The 24,126-nt window shown below is 36.5% G+C and overlaps 1 protein-coding gene across 1 annotated transcript; it reads left to right on the plus strand.

Annotated features, from left to right (window-relative positions):
- The first annotated feature begins 743 nt into the window (after positions 1–743).
- On the plus strand, positions 744–23,563 carry sctr (secretin receptor). The gene is made up of 14 exons (XM_058787805.1): positions 744–802; positions 2,927–3,255; positions 6,482–6,593; positions 11,120–11,215; positions 12,238–12,347; positions 12,602–12,705; positions 14,718–14,850; positions 14,968–15,121; positions 20,761–20,821; positions 21,049–21,118; positions 21,338–21,429; positions 21,681–21,819; positions 22,778–22,819; positions 23,033–23,563. Exons 2-14 carry the CDS (start codon positions 3,193–3,195, stop codon positions 23,183–23,185), a joined length of 1,329 nt encoding a protein of 442 aa, XP_058643788.1. The 5' UTR covers positions 744–802; positions 2,927–3,192; the 3' UTR covers positions 23,186–23,563.
- Positions 23,564–24,126: the final 563 nt, after the last annotated feature.

The following is a 24,126-nucleotide window of genomic DNA, read 5'->3' on the forward strand; positions in this document are numbered from 1 at the left end:
TCCTATGTCCATATGTTGTGTTCATTTAGAGCCAGGTTTACTAAACATGGTAAATTAGCATTAGACCGCAATCCTATAAAAGTGCTGATGGAAGTGGAAGTGGAAAGTGATTTATTTAAATACTGTCCTCCCTTAAATTTTGAGTCTGAAAGCGAAACTCATATGCATATTCACTAGGGTCAGCTGCAAAAATAAATGTTCACATCTTCTCATCCCTACATTTCCACTGTGTGTCTTTTTTAAATCCTGACATTATTTTTTTTTTTAAAGCCAATAGAGGGTTTGTGCTGGCACAAGCTGGTAGCAAATCTGGAACTTAAATTTAAGACTGGGCTATTTGAGATGTTTTTAGCAGTGCTACTTACTATCACAAGTAAACTGTTGCTCATTTTTTTACATTTTGTTTTTATGGATAGTTCACCCCAGAGGCGTCATGCCCATTCAGATTTTGATGAGATTTTGAATGCAGCTTCCAAAAGACAAAAAATAGCCGATTAAAATTTTCTATAATACAATCACACCGGCTTGATTAGAATGTTCAGTGCGTCATATCATCATCTGCTAAATTCAAATCTGCATTCGCTGGCTGGCGCTGAGCCAGATACAGACGCGATTTTACAGCACTGCACATTATAAACAATCACACACGATTCTGTTGAGCTTATGAATGCAATGACCAATCAGAGGCGTTCAGATGAGTCATCGCTAAAATGCCGGTGTTTTCTTATCTCGCTGACTGAATACCTCTTTCTGGCAAATTATCTCATCAGAAACAACAAAGTGCAAATGTGTGTATCAATACGTAAGTAAGATATTCATTTCATAGTGTAAACGGCTTCAGTGATTTTAATGCGAGTTTTTTGAGAGTGCTTGAACTCTAGACCATTGCTTCCCAAACCTGTCCTGGAGGCCCCCCTGCCCTGCACCTTTTGTATGTCTCCCTTATCTAACACACCTGATTCCACTCATCAGCTCGTTAGTAGAGACTGCAAGAACTAAATTGGGTGTGTCTGATTAGGGAGACATACAAAATGTGCAGGGCAGGGGGTCCTCCAGGACAGGTTTGGGAAGCACTGCTCTAGACTGTCAGTAAAAATGTTCTTTGATAATTTAAATGTTCTTTGCTCTCTTTCTGTACAATGAAAGTGTTATGACTAGCCTAACGTACAATGTTTGGTAACACTTTATTTTAAGGTGTCATAATACAGAGTAATTAATTAAGCACTTAGTAGTAGCCGTTGTACTTACATGAAACAAAATGTATTTACCATGTAACTAAGTTATGGAACAGCCTGTAATTACAGTTTGTAACTATTTAGATGTAATAGGCAGCTACTGTTACACATATGTAACAGACCGAGTCTGTTACACAGCTACTTGTACACTTAAGTACAATCTTGATACACTTTATTTTAAGTAGCTTATGACTGTGTAATATTCTGTTATTTTAAATGTAATTAGAAAGGTATTACATGTATTTAAGCTGTATACTGGTGGGTTAAATCAAACTAAGGTTCAGCTGGATAAGGTGTACAGTATAGATACACATGAAGTACACTTAAGTACAATCTTGACACTTTATTTTAAGTAGCTTATGTTAGTGTAATATTATGTAATTGCAATGGAATAAGAAATGTCTTACATGTATTTAAGCTGTGTGGTGGGTTAAATCAAACTAAGGTGCAGCTGGTGTACAGTATAGATACACATGAAGTACACTTAAGTACCATCTTGATACACTTTATTTTAAGTAGCTTATATCTGTGTACTTACAATTATAATTATGTTGTATAAAGTCTGCAACACAACAATCTTTTGGTTACATAAGTAGCTGTGTAACAGACTCAGTCTGTTACATATGTGTAACAGTAGCTGCCTATTACATCTACATAATTACAAACTGTAATTACAAGCTGTTCCATAACTTAGTTACATGGTAGGTACTTTTTATTTCATGTAAGTACAACAGCTACTACTAAGTACATAACTATGTAATTACTCTGTATTACGGACACCTTAAAATAAAGTGTTACCCAATGTTTTTGTTCACATTAACTTTCAATGTTAAATTCATATTAAATATAAAGTCAGTCGTTTTAAAATATGTTATGGCATGACACCCATATCTGTTAATTAAGTAAACAGACAGGTTTTTATGCATAGCCTAGTTAATAGATTACATTATTAGGTTACATTGACCATCGCCCACTAGATCAACTAACATAATCTATAAAGGTGAGAATCAAGATATTTCATGATATAGTTAATGCGTTTGGGAATGTTTCGAATATAAAGGAAAAAAATAAAAATAATACATAAGTGGTGTTATGTTTTATTGATTAAAACATAACTTGTGCCCCCTCAAAAATAATGAGTGCATGATGCCCCTGGTTCACCCAAACACCATTCATAAAACACAAAAAATAAACTTTGAAAAATGTCTTTTGAAAGTGAGTGGGGTACAATCAGGGTTGCCAGGTCTTTGAGATAAAACCTGCCGAAACTATAACCCCCTCTTGGCAACATTGTAAATGTAGCCAAATTCCCTGGGAAACAACAGACTTGGCAACAAATGGGTACAATCAACCATTGTTTTGGAAAATAATTTATGGAAGGATCCTATAGGCTAGCAACCACTTAGAAACACTACAAAAGCTGATGTCATCTTTACACCTTAGCAACCTTAGAAAACTGACTCAGAAAACCTGTAGCAACCTTTCACTCATAACGCCTTAATTGCGCTGGGAAAGCAGCTCTATATTCTCTTTAAAAAAAATGTAAATCTACCTATTAATCATATTATACAATTACCCATGGGAAAGTGGTTTCTATCTTGTTTTATCTGTATCAAGTGCACGTGCAAGAAGGTTCACAGCAAGCCCACATGCATGTTCATATTTTCTTTGTGCGCAATAAATGAGTGCAGCAGATGGTTATGGGTAAATCAGAGGCTGTGCTGAGAGACGCAAGCATCTGAGGGCAGTTAACAGTCAGGTAGATGTTTGGAGGAGATGTCTCACCAGTCGCTCGTGGGCTGACCGGACATTCACGTCTGTTCACCGCTCGAGCGTCAAGGAATGCGCGAGAGGAGATGAAACTTTTCCTCAGAGGGACCGAGCGCCAGGAGATCTTTCCATCAGAAGACCGAGATTATTGGCTTGTTATCGAGCTCTGCCGTCAGAAGTTTTGTAAATGAAGATTTCTTCCGTTTTACACCTGGTTGCTCTCGCGGCTTTACTTCAGGACTGTTCTCACGTGAGTTTAGAGCAGAATGTTGAATTTGAATTTACAGGTGACGTACTTATATGATGCAAAGGTTATTTAATGTTAATTTATACAGTTAACACAGTGTTGTCACGTAGGGGGAAGTTGCAATTTGTTTATTGATTCATGAAAGAACAAAAATACTAATATAAATATCAAAATGTTGTTCTGATCAAGAGATATTTGTTAATAAATTGTTGACAATTACAACAAAACGAGTGACAACTGGCTTTAACTTTAGACAATTCCTCTGTCATGACAACAGAGGCTCCAATTAATAAGGTTTTAAATAAAAAATCTGCCTCTATTATATAGTTGACTTGTCCAAATGTATGTTAGTGTGATTTTACTATACTATTGCCATTACAAAATTAACGTTTACTACGTTTGTTGTAATTATATAATTATAATATATATTATATAATATATACTATTGTATTGCATTAGCATTAGTAAAAAAAATTGAATATCGTGAAAAAGTTCATTTTTTTTTTGTTGTAACTTATTTCAAAAAGCAAAACTTTCATAAATTCTAGATTTATTACATGTAAAGTAAAACAAAGTTTTTGTTTTCATTTTGATGATTAGAGCTTACAGCTCATGAAAGTCAAAAGTCCAGTATCTCAAAATATTAGAATATTTCCTAAGATCAATCAAAAAAAGGATTTGCAAAACAGAAAAGTTCAAGTTCTTTAAAGTATGTTCATTTATGCACTTTACTTTATGCATTTTACTTGGTCGGGGCTCCTTTAGCACAAATGACAGCATCGGTGAGGTGTGGCATGGAAGCAATCAGCCTGTGGCACTGCTGAGGCACTATTGAGCCTTCAGCTCATCTGTATTGTTGGATCAACTGTTTCTCATTCTCTTGAAAATATCCCATAGATTCCATATGAAGTTCAGGCCAGGTATGTTGGCTGGCCAATCAAGCACAGTAAAATCATGGTCGGCAAACCACTTGAAAGTGGTTTTGGCACTGTGGGCAGGTGCTAAAGTCCTGCTGGAAAAGGAATTCAGCATCTCCATAAAGCTTGTCAGCAGATGGAAGCATAAAGTGCACCAAAATCTCCTGGTAGACGGCTGCATTGACTTTGGACTTGATAAAACACAATGGACCAACACCAGCAGATGTCACGGCACCCCAAATCATCACTGACTTCGGAAACTTCACACTGGACTTCAAGCAGCTTGGATTCTGTACCTCTTCAGTCTTCCTCCAGACTCCAGACCTTGATTTCCAAATGAAACACAAAATTTACTTTTATCTGAAAAGAGGACTTTGAACCACTGGGCAACAGTTCAGTTCTTTTTCTCTTTAGCCCAGGTAAGATGACTCCAGCTTCAGTCCACTCCTTGTGAAGCTCTCCCAAGTGTTTGAATCGGCTTTGCTCAACAGTATTCTCAAGCTTGCGGTTATCTCTGTTGCTTGTGCACCTTTTCCTACCCAATTTCTTCCTTCCAGTCAACTTTGCATTTAATATATTTTGATGCAGCACTCTGTGAACAGCTACCCCTTTCAGTAATGACCTTCTGTGACTTACCCTCTTTGTGGAGGGTGTCAATGATTGTCTTCTGGACCATTGCCAAGTCAGCAGTCTTCCCCATTATTGTGGTTTCAAAGAACAAGAGATACCCGGAATAGGGATGGTTAAGTTTAATGAAACTCAAATGTAAATATTCTAATATTTTGAGGTACTGGATTTTTGAGCTGTAAATTCTAATTATCAAAATGACAAAAACAAAAAAAAAAAAAAACCTTTGAAATGCTTTACTTTACACACTGAACAAAACAATAAGTAAATTTATTTAATGTTTATTTGGCAAGTTTTTGCACAAATAAATTTTAAGTAAAATATAAGTACTGAATTAAGTAAAATCTACTTGGCTAAATTAGGTAAAATTAGCAAAGAAAATAAGTAAATTTAACATGGCCAGTTAGAGTTTGATGAGTAATTTTTATTTGATTATTTTAAGTTAAATCTGCAATACTTAAGTACATTTCACTCAGTCATGGCTTCTAAAATTTACTCAAACGATGTAGCACTGGGAAACAACCATGCTATTAAAGCATGCGACTCACTTACAAACATGTAAGTAAGTAAGCAAGTAGACAGCTTGTTATCCTTTTAAGATAACATGTCCACTCAAAAGAATTGTTACCCAAATGAACACAGAGACATCAATACTTGGTACACCATACACAATGATGGTGACAATCAGTGGATAGTGTTTGAGTAAGAATGGGTCATTTTGAGTAGAAAATCAACTCCAGATGTCACAAAACAGTAAGTTACTAAACCTAACAACAAAAGCAACTATAGAACAGTGTAAATATAACTAAAAAACAGTGACAAATTTAACCTTTTTAATTATTCATGCCCCAGTGCATGATGGGAAAAACGGGATCATAACTTTGATATTTACTTAAAGAATCCTTGTAAACATAACAAACAATTCCAAGTAAAATATACTTATAAGTTCAAACTTTAATTTCTACAAGCTTAAATTGAGTACTAATATAGAATTTACTTTAATTTTTTAATTCTTGCCTGAACTAAATTATTTAATGTAGAAATTACATTTGTTTTTATGTAGTGTTTACTTCACCAAAAAAAAAAAAAAAATTTATCAGTGCATGCAATGAATCTAGAATATATGAAAGTTGCACTTTTGAAATAAGTTACAAAAAAAAAAGAGATGCACCTGTATATATATATATATATATATATATATATATATATATAGACCTATATATGCTACTGGTGAAAAGTTTGAAATAATTAAGAACATTTTTTAAATGTTTTTGGAAGTCTCTTCTGCTCACCAAGGCTGCATTTATTTGATCAAACATGTAATAAACCCAGTAATATTGTGAAATATTATTCTAATTTAAAAGAACTGTTTTCTATTTGAATATATTTGAAAATGTAATTTATTCCTGTGATGCAAAGCTGAATTTTCAGCATCATTATTCTAGTCTTAAGTGTCACATGATCCTTCAGAAATATTGCTGTTTTTACTATATTTTTGACCAAATAAATGCAGCCTCTTAAAAAACATAATTATTCCAGACGTTTGACTAGTAGTGCATATATTTAATTTCTTCATTTGAAGCCTTGCTTTCTGAGTTCTTCGTCTGCTGTACAGATTTTGTGTTTGACACCAGTATATAAGTGTGTGTGTGTGTGTGTGTGTGTGTGTGTGCGCGCCGGTGAAGGTGTGTGCCATTCCTCCAGAATGTGAACTAGACTTCATGCTCAGAGAGGAGGAAAACTGCTACAACATCATCTATCAAGAGAACCTGACAGAGACCGGGTCCACACGCACAGGCGAGCCATTACAGTCACTCTCTCTCTCATGCACACACACCTAATGAGAAGATTGAGTTCATATAGAGGGCAGCTATTTTTGATATGCCTAGAGTGTTTCCCACAAGCCTCCTTCATACACATCAAGACACCTAATGCCCTTTTATACTTGTCGTTTATGTGGACAAACAAAATGATGAGTGTTTATGTGTGTTCCTAAGAGGTGTAATGTGATATCAGGAGGGAAGTTTAGAGAATGGCCTTCATAATCCATATTCCATAAATCACACCCTTATCAGATTATAGATATATAATGCCCTCCAGCGCAGTCTAATGGTCTAATGCTGGCACAGCTATTGCCTACTCAGAATACAATGTAATGCGAGTGTGAGCGTCTGTTGTTTTCGGTTGAGAGGGTCTGTGTGCGTTCAAGTGACAGTATCATAAACTCTAATGCCCTGTTTACACGTACAGTGCTTTGGAATGACAGAGCGACCAGATTCAGTGACAGCTGGTGATTTACAGTGACATGAGCAACAGAGACCATTGGCATAATGTGGGCATGTCCAGCAATGTGTCGAAGTTGAGAACAATTTATCTTTATGCAAATAAGCAGCAGCGCTGTAGAGTAATGACGTATTTTTGTAGTCAAACCCAGTATAGTTCACATCACCTTAGTTCCCTTGACAAAATCCCAACAGGATTTTTTTCATCGCATTATTGCAGAAAATAAGCTCTTGTGATTCTTGCACTTTTTATTCATCATAATAATATTCACAAATAAACACAACTTTCATGAATTTTGAAGCCTAAATACAATCGCCAGAAGTAAAAAGCTAAATGTATGCTTTAAACAAACAATTTTAACGTGATGATGTTTAATGTTCCTGACAACCTCTGTAGTCCCATTTAGCCACTTGTTAGCAACATCCTTTTTCAAAAAATTACAAGGTGGTATTGCTGATGTATTTTGTGTCATAGATTAAGATGTGAAAATAGCTTGAGCTTGTATTAAACACAGACCTTTTCTGAGGTATTTAACCAAAATTCCACAAAAAAACAAAAAACAAAACAAAAACAAAACTGACTTCAGCCTCAAACTCTCAGTTGATTAATGCAAACCTTGCTTCTCGTGGTTATCTATTAGTTCCAAAGATGCAGTCTGGAGTTAGTTCAGTCAACCCAGAGTTTGAAACTTAAGACCTGTCCCAGTACCCACACTTTTGGCCACAGAGTGCAAGACTGTCCCAGGTCAAAAAAATACACTCTAAAAAATGCTGAGTTAAATACAATACAGTGCTGGGTGAAATATGAACAAACCCAGCAATTGGGTTGTTTTGACCCAGTGGTTGGGTTACTAAACTGCAGAGCCCTGCACATGACATTCAGGAAAAAAAATAGTAGGCTAAATCGTGTGCACGATTTACTATTTCGTTTCCTCGATTTATAAATTGTGCACACGATTTACTAATTCATTCCCTCGATTTACTAAATCGTGCGCACGATTTATAAATCGAAGGAACGTTTAGTAAATCGTGCGCACGATTAAGCAAATTGAGGGATCAAAATATTAATCGTGTGCACGTTATAGTAAATCATGCGCACGATTTACTTATTTTTTCTTGCATGTCTTGTGCGTGGCTCCGTACTAAACATTTAACCCAACCACTGGGTCACAACAACCCAGTTGCTGGGTTTGTCTATATTTCACTCAGCACTGGGTTGTATTTAACCCAGAATTTTTTTTTAGAGTGTACTAACTCATGCCACAAATCATGAGAATTCAAATGAACCTTTCTACTTGTAATGTTACACATAATTTGGTACTAAAATGTAAAGTGTTGCACATTTTATTGGTGCAGAGATAAGTGTATTTTGGAAATAGTTTGCAGCTGCTTTTATAACATAATTAGTAGCACCGCAAATACTTAACTGTGTCGTTTGTTTCACAGGGACTACTGAACAGACATTTATTTTAAACAGAACTTTATTTTAAAGTGCATAGTATTGCAAATTAAAATGTACAAGTAAAGCTCAGTAAAAACTTTTTTGGCTGGCTCAGTAAAAACATTACTTGCATTTTTAGAACAGCATGTTGTAAGTGTGTCCCATCAGGTAATCAAAAGTTGTAATCACATGTGTGGTCTTAATGCCCACTTGAACACTTTGGCCAAATACAGGAAACACATCATGCTAAGTAGATAAGTGGTCGAGTGCAAAGATCATGTGTGGGAACTGGAACAGGCCGGATTCTCAACAGCGCACTGAATCCAAGAGTCACCATGGAAACAGATACTAAGAAGAAAAGTGCCATTACTTCTTCTTTCTTCTTCGTGTACTTGCGATTTGCATTCTTAGTGAATCTCACTAAGTAATTAATAATAATTCTTTATAATAATTAGTTACCTCGGTTTTGAAACCGAAACATTAGGTTATTCATTACGTAGGCCTTGTGTCCACCAAAGCATTTTTTTCCTGAGGCTAGCGTATTTTTACAATTGCTTTCAATGGGAGCAGCGCGTTTTTTAAAACGTCAGGAGTGTGACGAGGCACTGAGCATTTTTTCACAGAACTCAGAGCGTTTTTTTCTTGGTGCCGAGGGTTAAAGAATGTTCAACTTTGGGTAAAACGCAGCGCTCTTCACTGTCACTTTTTAGTCAGCTAACCAATCATAGTGGAGGAGGGGGCGGTACTAATACCACACCGACCAATCGTCACACCTGCTTTTACTACTACAACTGAACATCAATGGAGAAGTTAATATTGCTTGTCTCAATATTTATGTCTTCACCAGATGGAATTCCCGGACTACCACAATATTGTTATGAAAAATAAACCTTGGAGAAACTTTTCACTTGTGATGCTTCTATCATATTACTTACATAATAGCTGATATTCCGCATCATAGCAACCAAAGAATCTCAAATGAAAACACTGCGCAGCAGAAGCACTCTTATATGCTCACAGCTAGGCATTTTCAGCTGGCAAAAAACAATTTGGTGGACACACAGCCTTTAATGTGAACTTCACTTTCACATAACCTGCTTTGTGGAATACCCTCCATCAGTACGAAGGACCAACGTTAGGCCACTCTCAGACCTCCGGTAATAAAACTGTCAGTGTGAACAGGCCTTGAGGTTTCTCACTCTGTTAGCAGAAATCCTTTTGTCCTCGAAATATTTTCCATTCTTTACATACACAGGAAACAGTCAATGTAGGCCTGTCAACACAGGCACATCACAATAACAGTACAACGCTGTACAGATCTCTTTTGCTCATCACAACCTCTCCTCTCTGTATTTCATTAGAGAAAGTACTGAGAGAAACCCTACACAACTTTTCCTGCCATTCATCAGACTGGGAGAGAGAGACAGCAGTAAAAACAGTTTCATAATACAAATAAAACTATAATGATATATTAATTCTAATAACATAACATTGATCTAGTTTATGAATCTTAATTTGGGGACATAAAGTTCATCCAATAACAAATAAGGACACCTGTATGGACACCTACATTAACATTAGCTTCCACTCTTCTAGTTTTTGTATTAGAGCATCACTGTGAAATATTTGGTGTAGTATTTACACCAAATTACAAAGAAACGGCATGTAACACATTGAATTGAACATAAAATTTTGGTATTTTCTTGTAAAACATACTCCAATAATCTGTTTTAATTACAACCTCTATTTTTTCTCAGTATTGGCATAGCTATAAAAAATATATTAATTATAAATATTTAAAATTGTATAAATTTACATGACTTTTCATCTAGGCTACCTCATCTATCCATATTTTTTATCTGTAAATAATTAGATTTTTGGTTGTTTCAGCTCATTTTAATGGGCCTTGCTTTGTGCACGGAGGCATTGCTATGCTGGAAAAGAACAAGCTCGCAGCACAGTTATCTAGAGTTTTATGTCGTTGCGTTAGGATTTGTCGTCACAGAAATACAGGGGTCTAGCCAAACCTGCATGTAATTAGAAGGTGGTGTTATTACTTACCAACTAGCAGTTTGTTCAACAAGCTTCTAGTACAACCTGAGAAGTAGAGGCTTCTGTATGGTTTGATAAGCTGTCATTGTACATAATGTGGCTGTTACAATGTTTTATTTCAATCTTTAAAAACATGATTTTATAACTTAGTAAAATGGTACCCTCTGAAACATCATTGGTCTGCACAAGTTAATGTCAAGGAATATCCAACTAGTCATTGTTTCATCACACTGCTGTTGTAGAATGTAAAGCTTCTTCCAATATGGAACTAGAATAGTCTCAAAATAAATGCATTTACAAAATAAAATTAATAAATGTGTAATAATTCACATTCACAAAAAGTTTATATATTCTCAAACAGCAATTCATACATTCATATTTACAAAATATGATTTGCAAATGTATAACAAAATTACATTCACAAAATACAAATGAAAACACTACTCACACATATACAAGTGTGTCTTTTAGTAGAGCAATAATCAGATACGCTTGTAGTTGTCACACTTTTCAGATTCACTCTGAATTCTGTTGTACTACTCCTACAGGTTGCAGTGCTTTATGGGATGATCTGAACTGTTGGCCTCATGCTGAAGTGGGAGAGACTGTGTCACGGCCGTGCCCCAGTTTCCTTCGGGTCAAAGGTCTGGTGCATCCTGGGTTTTCACAGACAATTCTGAATTCAATAGTATTAAACTTGAAAAAAAAACCTTTAAGACAAAAATTCAAAACAAAACAAAACAAAAATTTGCATGTCTTTTATGTTTTGTGTAATGACTTTTGTGATTCATATAGTGTAACATAGTGAGAATATTGAGCTCATACTCAAGGAAGGAAAAGAAATCTGATGGCAAAAAAAGAGTATGTAATTTGGAGGCATTGCTGATATTTATATGCCCAAAAATTAAGATGGAATTCTGATAGCTTGCAATGTAAATCAATGAGATCTCTAACAGTATAAGAAACTACTTAGATAAAATGCATTTAAATATCAGCTGTCATGCTATATCTTCCAAAAATATGTCTTAGTAAGATGATATTTCAATGCCTAGTTTTATAATCAAAATGCTGTACTGTATCTGGGGGTAAAATAATGCAATGCAATACAATGATGATTGAGAGGTGAACAAATAAACATTCCTCAAAAGCTGATGGATCATATTTGATACATTTTAATAAAAAAGATATGCATAAATAATCAAGTAAACCTTAGTTGCTTCAGTTCAGTAAGTGTTCATCTTGAAAATTACAAACAATATAAACGTTATCCTTAAGTTTACTTTATAAAAAAAAATCAGTAAAGATTTCCCAGCAAATGAACCATGACCTAAAGGGGAATGTTTTTACAATTATACTAAACGGCCTTTTACTTGCTAAAAAAGTCTGAATTAGCAATCAGATGACAGAAGGCATGAGTAGATTGTGAGCAACAGGCTTTTCAGTCAAAGTTTTGATAAATTAGATATTCATGTATCAAATATGATAAAGCAGCTTTATTTATAGAGTTAACGAAACAACAAAATGACTGATTATTGGAGCCGTATATGATTATGGACACTTTATAAAGTATTTTACAATGAAGAGTACGGGTGGTTCTCAGGGATAAACTGTTGGACGGGGCTGTAATTGTGCTGTCTGTTGTTTGTCTCATGTCTGTTGTCCACAGAAGCAGTGATGAAAAACTGCACTGAGAATGGCTGGTCTGAAGTCTTTCCCCCGTACGAACTCGCCTGTGGCCATGGGCTCAACGACAGCTTTCAAATTCCCATTGACTTGGTACTATCAAAAATCATATTATGTTTTATTTCTATATTCATACTCTTTCTGAAAAAACTAACAAACATGAAATTTCACTTAAGGACAGATTACAAGTTAAAGAAAGAAAAACAGTAAATGCATGTACAAGGGACAACAGCACAACAATAGCTTCCTATCTTCATTTCACTGAACCAGTAACACAGAAACACAATAAATATATGAAAAATGTGAATGCTTCATCATGTAAATTGATCTGTCTCTTCTCTTAGGAGGTCTCGCATGAGTATTTCTTTTATGTCAAGATTATGTATTCTGTGGGATACGCCATCTCTCTTGTGTCGCTCAGCATTGCCCTCACAGTGCTGTGTGTGTTAAGGTAACAGACTGTGTGAGTGTGTGTGTGTGTATGTTTGATTATTCACATTATGAGCATATAAAGTCAAGTGTAATAATAACACTGAGCAGCAAACAAAAAACTTGCTATGCAGTTGCTAAAGTGTTCTTGGTGGTTGCTAGGTTGGTTGCTTACTGGGCCCAAGTAAAAAGAGTCTCCACCTCCAAGATTCAATATCTATGTTTCCATCCACCTATTTTTGTGCATTTTGGGATATTGCATAAAAACGCTGAATGGAAACGCCAAGATGTGCATAAATTCTAAAAATGCACAACTGAAAACACGCACATAAACTATGATGGAATCACATTTACTGAATAAATTCCTCGATGCGCATCAAAAAAATCATGTGACTTTGTGAGATGGGACGGCATAACTGGACCATCCAGCAGACCAATCTCGTTGAACAGCATCTGAAATGATGTTTTGGTCATTCTGATTCAATTCTCATTCAATTTGGCCTGAGCCAAAGTCTATCGTCAAAGTTTTTTGGTGTAATTACCTCCCAGAATCGCCTTTCATGACTGTGTTCCCAAAAAGCGGGCATCTGCCTCCGAAAGCAAGATAACATGACTGAGTTTATTGCATTTTGTCTGCGCGCTCTGAGGCGCGATTAATTTATATGAAAAAAAGAGCCACTCTGGCTTGTCCTACTTCCCTTTTTCTTATATTATAAGATATTTGGTGCCAGTTTAGCAGTTTAGCTCTTCCGTCTTGCCGGATGGAAATGGTGCTTTATTTGCAAATGTTTTTTGCAATATTCCAATTTTGTGCATAAGTTAAATGTGCAACTTTGAATGGAAACAGTTTATGATATTCTGATGTTTAAATATGGCTTAAGTTCCTCCTTCAACATACTTTAAATGGATACTTCACACAAAAATGAAAATTCTGTCATTAATTAATCACCCTCATTTCGTTCCAAACCCGTAAGACAAATTAAGATATTTTTGATGTAATCCGAGATATTTCTGACCCTGCATAGACAGCAATTCAACTAGTAAGGACATTGTTAAAATAGTCCATGTGACTAAATGGTTCAACCTTAATTTTATAAAGCTACGAGAATACTTTTTGTGTGCAAAGAAAACAAAAATAACATGTTTATTCAGCGACTCTTTAAGCCTTCCTGAAAACTCTAATTGTGAGATATAAATTCAGAATTGTGAGAAAAAATTCAGAATTCTGAGTTTATATCTCACAATTCTGTTTTCTCAGAAGTACGAAAAAAAAACGCCATTACATTTTTTTTATTCTGTGGTGGAAACAAACATATCTGTATATGATTAGTTTGCCTGTTTTTTATGCTACTAACCAAAAATTATAAATACAGTCTCTTACAAAAGTAACAAGCTGCATGATTTGAGATGTCTTACGTGTTCATAGATCAAAGAGTGTGAGTCAAGTTGTGCATTTTGGGATAGTGGAGTACCTTAAAGTATGCACAATACTAATGATTCTCTCCTACACTTACACACACTTTCACATCAAAAAGATATAGGAAATTGCAGTTCATGTTAAACACACATAAACCATTCCATTATTTTTTAAAAGCAACACTCTGCAGCTCTCACAGAAATCCTCAAGCATAGAAAAACTGTCCTCCAGTGCTTGCTCTGTTAGTGCTAACAATTGTAAATCATCCGAAAAGAAGTTCAAATTAAAATAGCTGTCATTCTGAGCGAAAACATGGAAGATGGAAAGTATCCCGACATCGTAGTGAATTTGTCTGAGCCTAAACTCTGTGACTTCAGCCAAAGAATTCTGCCATTTGTGTTCCAAGTTCCATACTGCTGTTACTTTGTACAGGCTGGCTTTGTGATGATAAAGATGTTTAACGTTTTGATGTTTACATTTAGATAAGTTTAGAAAATGTCTAGTTTAGAAAAACCCCACATGCCACACTGAATTTACACACATTGTGTTTTATTAGTTTAAAAAGCCTCATCCTCTCTCTAAATTTCTCTCCATTCCAACCCCCATCCCTCCTCCAGGAAGCTGCACTGTACTCGTAATTTTATCCACATGCAGCTTTTTTTGTCCTTCATCCTGAGAGCCATCTTCATCTTCATCAGAGATGCTGCACTGCATTACTCACAGGAGTACTACCACTGCAACTCTCATCCGGTACACACAAACAACCACACAACACACACACATAAATGCATTATATTCTACATATACATCATAAAGAAATGTACAGATAAGCTCTCTGAGCTGTTGTGTTTCCGGGGTTTCCCTCAGCCTGGCTGTAAAGTGGCACTGTTCCTGTCTAATTACTGCATCCTGGCAAATTACAGCTGGCTGCTGGTGGAAGGACATTATCTGCACAGCCTCATTAACCTCTCACTGCGTTCACCGAAGAAACGCCTGCACTGGTACATCCTGCTTGGCTGGGGTAGGGTCCTTTCTCCTGAAAGTATTGTGACATTTTGTGGTTGTCAAATGTTAGTAGATCATTTTGATAGTTAATGTCATTCTCTGCACCTGCACTCTTAAATTTAAAGGTTCTTTATTGGCATCTATGTTTCCATGAAGAACCCTTACATTCTATTTATACTACTGGGCCGTTGAATGCTTGAATCTGATTGGCTGACGAACATTCCAAGGTGTGCAATTAGGGTTGCCACCCATCCCTTAAAATATGGAATCGTCCCGTATTTAAAGGTAAAATGATGCATCGTGTTTCAAATCAATACGGGACGCGATTTGTCCAACACAAAGTCGAATCAACAAATAAGTATTTTGCATTGTTTATAATACTATTAGCAATTATAATGAAATCAATTTCGTAAAAAGTATTAGAGAAACTCATTTGCGCATGATTGCATTTTGGCGTCTTTTTTCTATAGCGACGGAGTCTCCAGAATGCGCGCTTTTTTGGGGGGGTCCATTTAATGAACGGGTGTCCCTTATTTTGCCTCGCTGAAGGTTGCAACCCTATGTGCAATAATTTCCAGGGAAATGCATGGCAAACGTAGTTCCAGGCAGCTCTTGACCGCATTACATGCCCATATCATTTTGCCGAATTATTTCTGTCATTTCAAAGGTCTTACAACAGCAAAATAACCAAAACCCACAATGACACTGGCCAAACAAATAAATATAGTATGCAATATGATAAAAACGACAGATTATTTCCATATTTTTGCCACAAAATGAGGAATGGAAAATGGAAGAGGTGGAGGTACTGGTCTGCTCATCTCTACTAATTGGAAATGTATTCCTTTACCATCTCTGAGTATCAACGGCTCCTTTGAATCACATTCGGTTACTATTACCTACCCTCTAAAAATCCATTTTGTTGTTGTTTATTGACCTCCAGGACCACTGGGTAACTTTGTGGAAGAATTAGATGTGTTGCTCTCAACCTTTCCTGAGGATGGTTCTCCCTTAGTTATACTTGGAGACTTCAACATCCACCTAGATAAACCTCAGGCTGCAAACTTCCACACTCTACTTGCCTCGTTTGATCTCAAGAGAGTGTTAACTACGGCTACTCACTAATCAGGCAACCAACTGGACCTTATTTACACACAACACTGCTCCACTGATCATGTGCTGGTTACTCCACTGTATACCTCGGATCACTTCTTCCTCACAACACATACCCCTCCACATGTCACTTTTCGACGTAACTTATGCTCACTCTCACCCTCCCGGCTATCTGCTACGGTTTCATCTTCGCTTCCTCCCTCTAAACAGTTATCATCTTTTGATGCTAACAGTACTACTGATAATTTCTGTTCTACTCTGATGTCTTGTTTAGATACTTTCTACCCCGTATCTTCCAGGCCAGCCCGTACTACCCCTTCTGCCCCTTGGCTATCTGACGTTCTCCGCGAACATTGTTCTAAGCTCAGGGCTGCAGAAAGGGTATGGCACAAATCACAAAATCGATCACTCCTCTCTGACTTCTCTGCTAATGTCTCCACTGCTAAAAGGACATACTGTACTATCATGACAAAATTAACAATTCGCCTAACTCTCGCATGCTCTTTAAAACATTTTCCTCCCTGCTTTGTCCTCCTCCTCCCCCTCCTTCATCAACTCTAACAGCTGATGACTTTGCCACATTCTTCATTAATAAAATTACAAACCTCACTGCACAATTCTCCACACCACAAACTGTCAAACACATCTTACCAGCAAACATACACTCGTTCACATCCTTCTCTCCACTCTCTGTGGCAGAAGTCTCTAAACTCATCCTTTCCAGTCATCCTACTACTTGTCCGCTTGATCCTATTCCATCTCATCTCCTTCAAGACATTTCTCCTGCAGTTGTACCTGCACTCACTCAGGTAAACCCACTCCTAACCCAACTCTTTTAGGGAACTATAGACCGGTATCCCTTCTACCTTTCATTGCAAAAACTCTTGAACGATTTGTGTTCAACCAAGTCTCTGCCTTTCTCACACAGAACAACCTCCTGGACAGCAACCAATCTGGATTCAGAAGTGGACATTCGACCGAAACTGCCATGCTCTCAGTTGTTGAAGCCCTAAGACTTGCAAGAGCGGCTTCCAAGTCTTCATTACTTATCTTGCTGGATCTGTCCGCTGCTTTTGATACGGTCAACCACCAGATCTTCCTGTCAACCCTATTGAGAAAGGGCATCTCAGGAACCGCACTCCAGTGGTTTGAGTCTTACCTCTCAGATAGGTCCTTCAAGGTATCTTGTGGAGCTTTTCCACTGCGTGGTATGACTCGGCTCGGCTCATCATGGTTCAGAACGGCACGGCATGGCTCAGTTTGGCTCGGTTTGCGTTTCCACTGCAGTTTAGTACCGCTTTAGAGTGGGCGGGATTATTCACGTGTCGTTATAGTTGCGCCGCCTCTACTGCCATGACTCCTGAGAAACTTTTTCATTCCGCGTCGCTCCATCACGCTCTCGCTGGATCTGCTGCTTGGCTATCAACGAGAGGACAGTCTGTACTTCCTCAACAGACAACGAAACAGCCATTTTTTGGTTGTTAAAAGAAAGGTTTGCTCATTCCAAAACAGTTGCGTTCGATCCTTCGCTGGCTGTGCTGATTTAAATCTAGCGGGTCTGTTGTGTCTCATGTCGCAAGTTCAATGACGCAGGCAGTGACAATTTTCTCCGGCCAATCAGTGATCAGCAGACTTTACATGTCATGTTTTGGTAACGGTACGGTTCGCTTGGAAACTCGGCCGAGGTGGTACTAAAAGAAGTACCAGGTACTGTACCCAGTGGAAACCCCCCCAAAAGTGAGCCGTACTGAACCATACCGTGCCGCACCATGCAGTGGAAAAGTGGTATTGGAGAGGTGAGATATCCAAGTCGTAACATCTAGCTACTGGGGTGCCTCAGGGCTCAGTTCTTGGACTACTTCTCTTCTCTGTCTACATGGCATCACTAGGTTCTGTCATTCATAAACATGGTTTTTCATATCACTGCTATGCTGATGACACTCAACTCTACCTCTCATTCCATCCTGATGATCTGAAGATGATTGCTCGCATCTCAGCATGTCTAACAGACATTTCTTGCTGGATGAAGGACCATCACCTTCAACTCAACCTACCTAAGTCAGAACTGCTTGTAGTTTCAGCAAACCCATCACTTCATCATAATTTCACTTTCTAGTTAGGCTCATCAACCATAACTCCTTCAAAAAAAGCCAGAAACCTTGGAGTTGTGATTGATGATAAGCTGGATTTCTCAGACCACATTGCAAAAACTGCCCGGTCCTGCAGATTTGCTTTATACAAAATTAGGAAGATCAGGCCCTTTTTTTCGGAACATGCAACACAACTCCTTGTTCAAGCTCTTGTTCTGTCTAGTCTTGACTATTGCAATGCTCTCTTGGCCGGTCTTCCAGCCAATTCCATCAAACCTCTATAATTAATCCAAAATGCCGCTGCAAGATTAATCTTTTATGAGCTGAAAAGAACGCACGTTACACCTCTGTTCATCAATTTGCACTGGCTACCAATAGCTGCTCGCATAAAATTCAAGGCATTAATGTTTGCCTACAAAACCAACTCTGGCGCTGCACCCCTTTTTACCTAAATTCAGTACTTCAGACCTATGTGCCCTCTAGAAGCTTGCGTTCTGCAAGTGAACGACACATTATTGTGCCATCCCAAAGAGGCACAAAATCAATTTCACAGACTTTTTCATTAACTGTTCCCACCTGGTGGACTGACCTGCCCAACTCAATCCGAGCAGCTGAATCCTTAGCCATCTTCAAGAAATGGCTAAAAACACATTTTTTATCTGACCCTCTAAATCTAGCACTCTCTATTCTAATTCTATTTTATCTATCTGTGTTCTTTTTATAAAAACACACACACACACACACTTGACCCTCTATGCATATGTATTCTCTGCTAGCTTTTCTTTAAAAACTAACACTTGCTTTCTTTTTTCTACTCTATCTACTCGTTTTCTTAAAAAAAAAAAAGCGCTACTCTGATGATTTTATCAGTAACAGTAAGTTTAACAACTTACAAACTATGACTTCTCATAAGTGAGGTAACAACGGCGCTGTTCGTGAATAAAATGAACTTAGTTTCACTATTAGTAATGTGAGAGACATTTAGCTGAACACTTTTGAGAGTGTGAAAGTTATTGTTAATTAAAACAGCTTGGTTATCAACAGTCCAACAGTCTTTAAAATTCCTTCTTTTATGTTCCACAAAAGAAAATAAAGGTTATGATATACAGGGGAATGTTGCTGGGCAGTGTCGCCAAAGCAATGTTGCTTGGGCACTTTTCCATTGAAAATGGGCAACAAATTTCTATCTGGATACTTTAGGTCGGTTGTGGGCCCTGTATCTCACCTTGTTGCCCTTTGATGGCAACATTACCCAGCAACATTGCTCAAAAAGTTGCCCCTTGTATCAGCACCTTAAGTCATTCAGGTTTGAAACGACATGAGGGTGAGTAAATGATGACCGAATTAAAATTTTTGGGTGAACTATCACTTTAATGATCTGAATCATTGTTTCACACGATTTGTTCAAAATGCGGATTCATTCAGAAATGAATCCCCGCTGTGTGTTGCTCAGAGACGCACAACAATTCTGTTGTGACTTTATAGGTAATATTTCTGCTGGCAAATTTGAGCATAAACAGACAATATTGTGTTAATTAAATTAACTTCTTCTTTACTGATCTGTTGTTTAAAATCACATTTGTACTTGGGACAAATTGTACTTGGGACGTGCTATTCGGGACAAAAACAACACTTGTGTGACATTGCTCTGACTACTTGTGTGATATCGCTTATCATGTGACATAAATATGAGACAAAAACTCATACGGGGTATTTTTTTTTTTGCCCCAATATATTGAATTTTAGTGGCACATAAAATAACATAACATAACATAAATAAAATGTAAGGTAATGTACAGGTCTGGGGCAGGGCGGGTTCATTAACTGTGTTAAAATATTTTAATCACACTATTTTTCCATAATTAATTAAATGAATTTGTTAAATGATCAACCCTAATGTAAATATGTATAAATATCCATATGATTATTTTTTTATGTGTAGAAACCATATTTGTCAACAATATATATTTTATTTATATATACAACTTTATTAAAACAACATGTATACAAAAAATGAAACGTCATATAAGTCTTTATATTTATGTTTTGTTAAAAAAAAAAAATATATATATATATATATATATATATATATATATATATATACATGTCTGTCTTTTATATATAATATATATAATATTTGCTAAATATCAACATGTCTATGATTTTAAGTAGGTTCACAGCATAACGATGAGCAACAGGTTATGATGACGTAGTCCAAGGGGTCTGTTTTGATTATTTAAAAACAATTAATTATAAACAACACATAATTTATGCAAAAACTATAGTTTATATTCTTGTAAACTTCTACCGAATTACCAAAATGTGAATTTCTTCTGTTTGATTAGAGCCAAACTTGAACAGTAAAAGACAAAAGAATTTGCATGAGCATGAACTGAAGTGAAGGGAATGCATATTCCAGATATACAATTAAAGCTTAATTTTGTTCCCACAGGGATCCCGATGCTCATTATTATTAGCTGGAGTTTGGCCAAATACCTGCATCAGGATGAAGGGTACGTTCACAAACATTGAAAAATCAGTTTCAGAGTGGGTTAAAGTTGAGAGTTGGACTCTTTTAAGCTCAGTCTGATCTCTCGAGGGAATTTCTTTGTTTATACCAACCTCCTTTGGACAACAACAAAAGATTATTTATTATATTTGTATTATGTAAGAGAGGCTATTTTAAATCAGCATGACTGTGCATGAGAACACATAGTATGTTGTGTATGTGTGCTGTTAGATGCTGGGAGACAAGAGATCATGGCTGGATATGGTGGATACTGCGAGTTCCAGTCATCATTTTTATCACAGTAAGCAAACTTTGTAGTTCAAGTTTGATTCATCCAGCTTCTGGCCTGTTCTCTCAAATTTAAACAGTGTTTTTACTTTCAAATGGCTCTGCTTACAATGTTTTTTAAAACAATTATTCATAATACTGTCGTGCCATGTTTATAATATTTTTGAAATAACTAACAGTTTATGGAACAATGAATAGTCTTTTTAATTATCTCAAGGGAACTGTTTTTCAGGTAAACATGCTGTTTTTTCTGAGTATTATTCGGACATTAGTGGCAAAACTTAAAGCTCCTGACATGCATGGAAATGAAATCAATCATCACAGGTGAGAGAAAATAACACGTTTGAGGTCACTAGCAGTAACAAACAGAATTGCAAAAATAATGACTGTGACAAAAATAGTATGCATTTTTAATGGAAAATAATTTTGTTTTGCTGTTTTTATTGGGTATGGCTAGGGTCACAGAAATTACATACTCCAGTTGAACAAACACAGCTTTGTATGATTGAAAAATAAATGAGTGCATAAAACAGGTGCAGAACTCTTATTCATCATCTTCTTTTTTTATGGTGTAGGAAGCTGGCGAAATCTACATTTCTCTTAGTGTCGCTGTTTGGGCTGCAGTATGTGCTCTTCGCCTTTTTCCCTGATAGAGTGAGCATGCTAACCTTCAAAATCTGGAACGTCATTGAGCTAGCATTAGCATCCACACAGGTGATGATATACAATTCAACATCTCTTATTTATACAAACTCATACACACAGGAGAAGTCACGCCAAATTTATTTGTATAGCTCTTCTCACAACACACATTGTTTCAAAGTAGCTTTACAGAAGTTAATGATGTTAATGTTTATAATATCTTCATGCCTTATGGCACATTTAGCAGATTAGAGCTGACCTATAGTATAATTTACATTTTGCGATGACACGAGCAATCGAGTAGTTGAGATATGCTATAGTATATAGTATTTACATCGTCCTACGTGAGTATACTGTATATGTGGATAAACATTTTATACATATACATTTATACATACTGTATATAAATTTGGGGTAAAAAAAAATCTGGCAGTTGATATTTTTTGTATAGTATATATTGCTTAAATGAATAGTGTAAGTATGCTGATAATATTGTGATAATATGGTTACATTTTGCAACGAAAAAAAAAAAAACAGTTATATAATGTATATCCCTTTATGTATGTGGATGAATTTAAATTTAATATATATCCTACTATATATATAGATCTGGGTGATAATACAGTTTACATTTTTGCAACAATATAAACAATCATGCAGCTGAGAATTGCTGTATTGTATATATTGCTTTACGTGAGTGTGCTGTATGTATGCGGATAAAGTTAGATTCATTATATATCCAAGTTCATATATAGAGCTGTGCGATAATACAGTTTACATTTTTGCAATTATAAACAATCAGGCAGCCGAGGTTTGCTATATAGTATATAGATATACAGCTTTATTATGTGGGTGTACTGTATGTTCGCAGGTACAGCAGATTGAACAGGAAAAAATATACAATAATGAATCCCAATCGTTATATATTACATTTATTGGACATTGTGTTTGTTATTTATATTCTCTCTGGCTTTATAAAATTATCCACTTTGCCTTTTGCTTCTGTTTCATGTTGAGTTTGATATTACAGGGCTTTATTGTGGCACTGCTGTACTGTTTTTTGAATGGAGAGGTGAGTGAATAAAAAAAAAAATTGAAATTCAAATCAAATTATCTTAGGTTATGCTTTCCAGGGACAGTCTGAGTTTAATACATCACATATTTCCTGCACATTTTAGACTCACTTGTCATTATCGGATCCTGCTCTAGGCATAAGAAGCAGGACAGTTCTGTTTTATGTTTCACGGGTAAATCTTAACAACTATTGACCTTTAACTTTCCACAGGTACAATATGAAGTCCAAAGACGATGGAGACGGTGGCGCCTGAAGCAGCGCTTCCATGGTGACCCCAGGGTGCATCACGGTTCCCTGAGTAACAGTGGCCTGCCGCTGACACAGGTCTCACTGCTGACTCGTCCCAGCACACAGATCACCTGACCACAAGCATCCCACGCCACCTCAGATCACTCAAACCACAATCCAACAGCTAAAATCATGCACAGTCCATTAAAACTACACAATCCCTCAGATTAACTAAAACAAACAAGCCATAACAAACAATTTTATGAAAATGATTGTATTTCTGTTGTGTCTGCCTGTTCTTGATGGTGTTATGGTTATTATGAAACAAATGCCTGTATGCAGTGAAAGTAACTTATTATATATATGAGAAAACATCAATATTAGATAATGACAGCACAATATGTGATACTATTTAAAGGGGTCATGACTTGAAGAATTACATTTTCTTTGATATTTTGACATAAGAGCTAATTTTACCATATATAAAATACTTTTCAGACCGCAAAAATTCCTCCTCCCTGAAAAGGAGTATTTTTTTCTACTCTATCCACACTGCAATGTCACACTTTAACAGACATTTGCATCCACATTGAAAGAAAATCAACACCGAATTTACCTTTCTATAGCCGCCCAGAAGTGGTGAGCAGCGAGGTGACAAGAGGCACGTCTCAATTCCTAATTTGTGTGTCCTCGTTTCCTCATTATTTAAGAAATGAGATGCGCCTGAGGAATGAGATGTAATGATGTTGGCTAATCAAAACAATGGCTGTTTCTGAAGTCTTAGGATGTGTTTACACGTTTGGTTTGGTTTGGTTCTTTTGGTCCAGACCATAAAATAAATGAACTTACCAAACATCTAAAACAGCTGCTGTGTACTGGGCTAAATGTGCTCAATGTGTATACCTATGGTGGTATTTTTACAAGTTTATAACTCACAAAGAGCTTATGGAATGTGTAAAGGAGTCAAAACAGTGGCAGTGATTCCTCCACTGAACACTGATGCTTGGACTGAACTGTTAAGGCAACATTGCTCCTATGATGAAAAGAACCAGTTACTGTACTTTATCCTTTGTCGC

This window comes from Onychostoma macrolepis, chromosome 09, assembly GCF_012432095.1.
Source record: "Onychostoma macrolepis isolate SWU-2019 chromosome 09, ASM1243209v1, whole genome shotgun sequence".
NCBI lineage: Eukaryota > Metazoa > Chordata > Actinopteri > Cypriniformes > Cyprinidae > Onychostoma > Onychostoma macrolepis.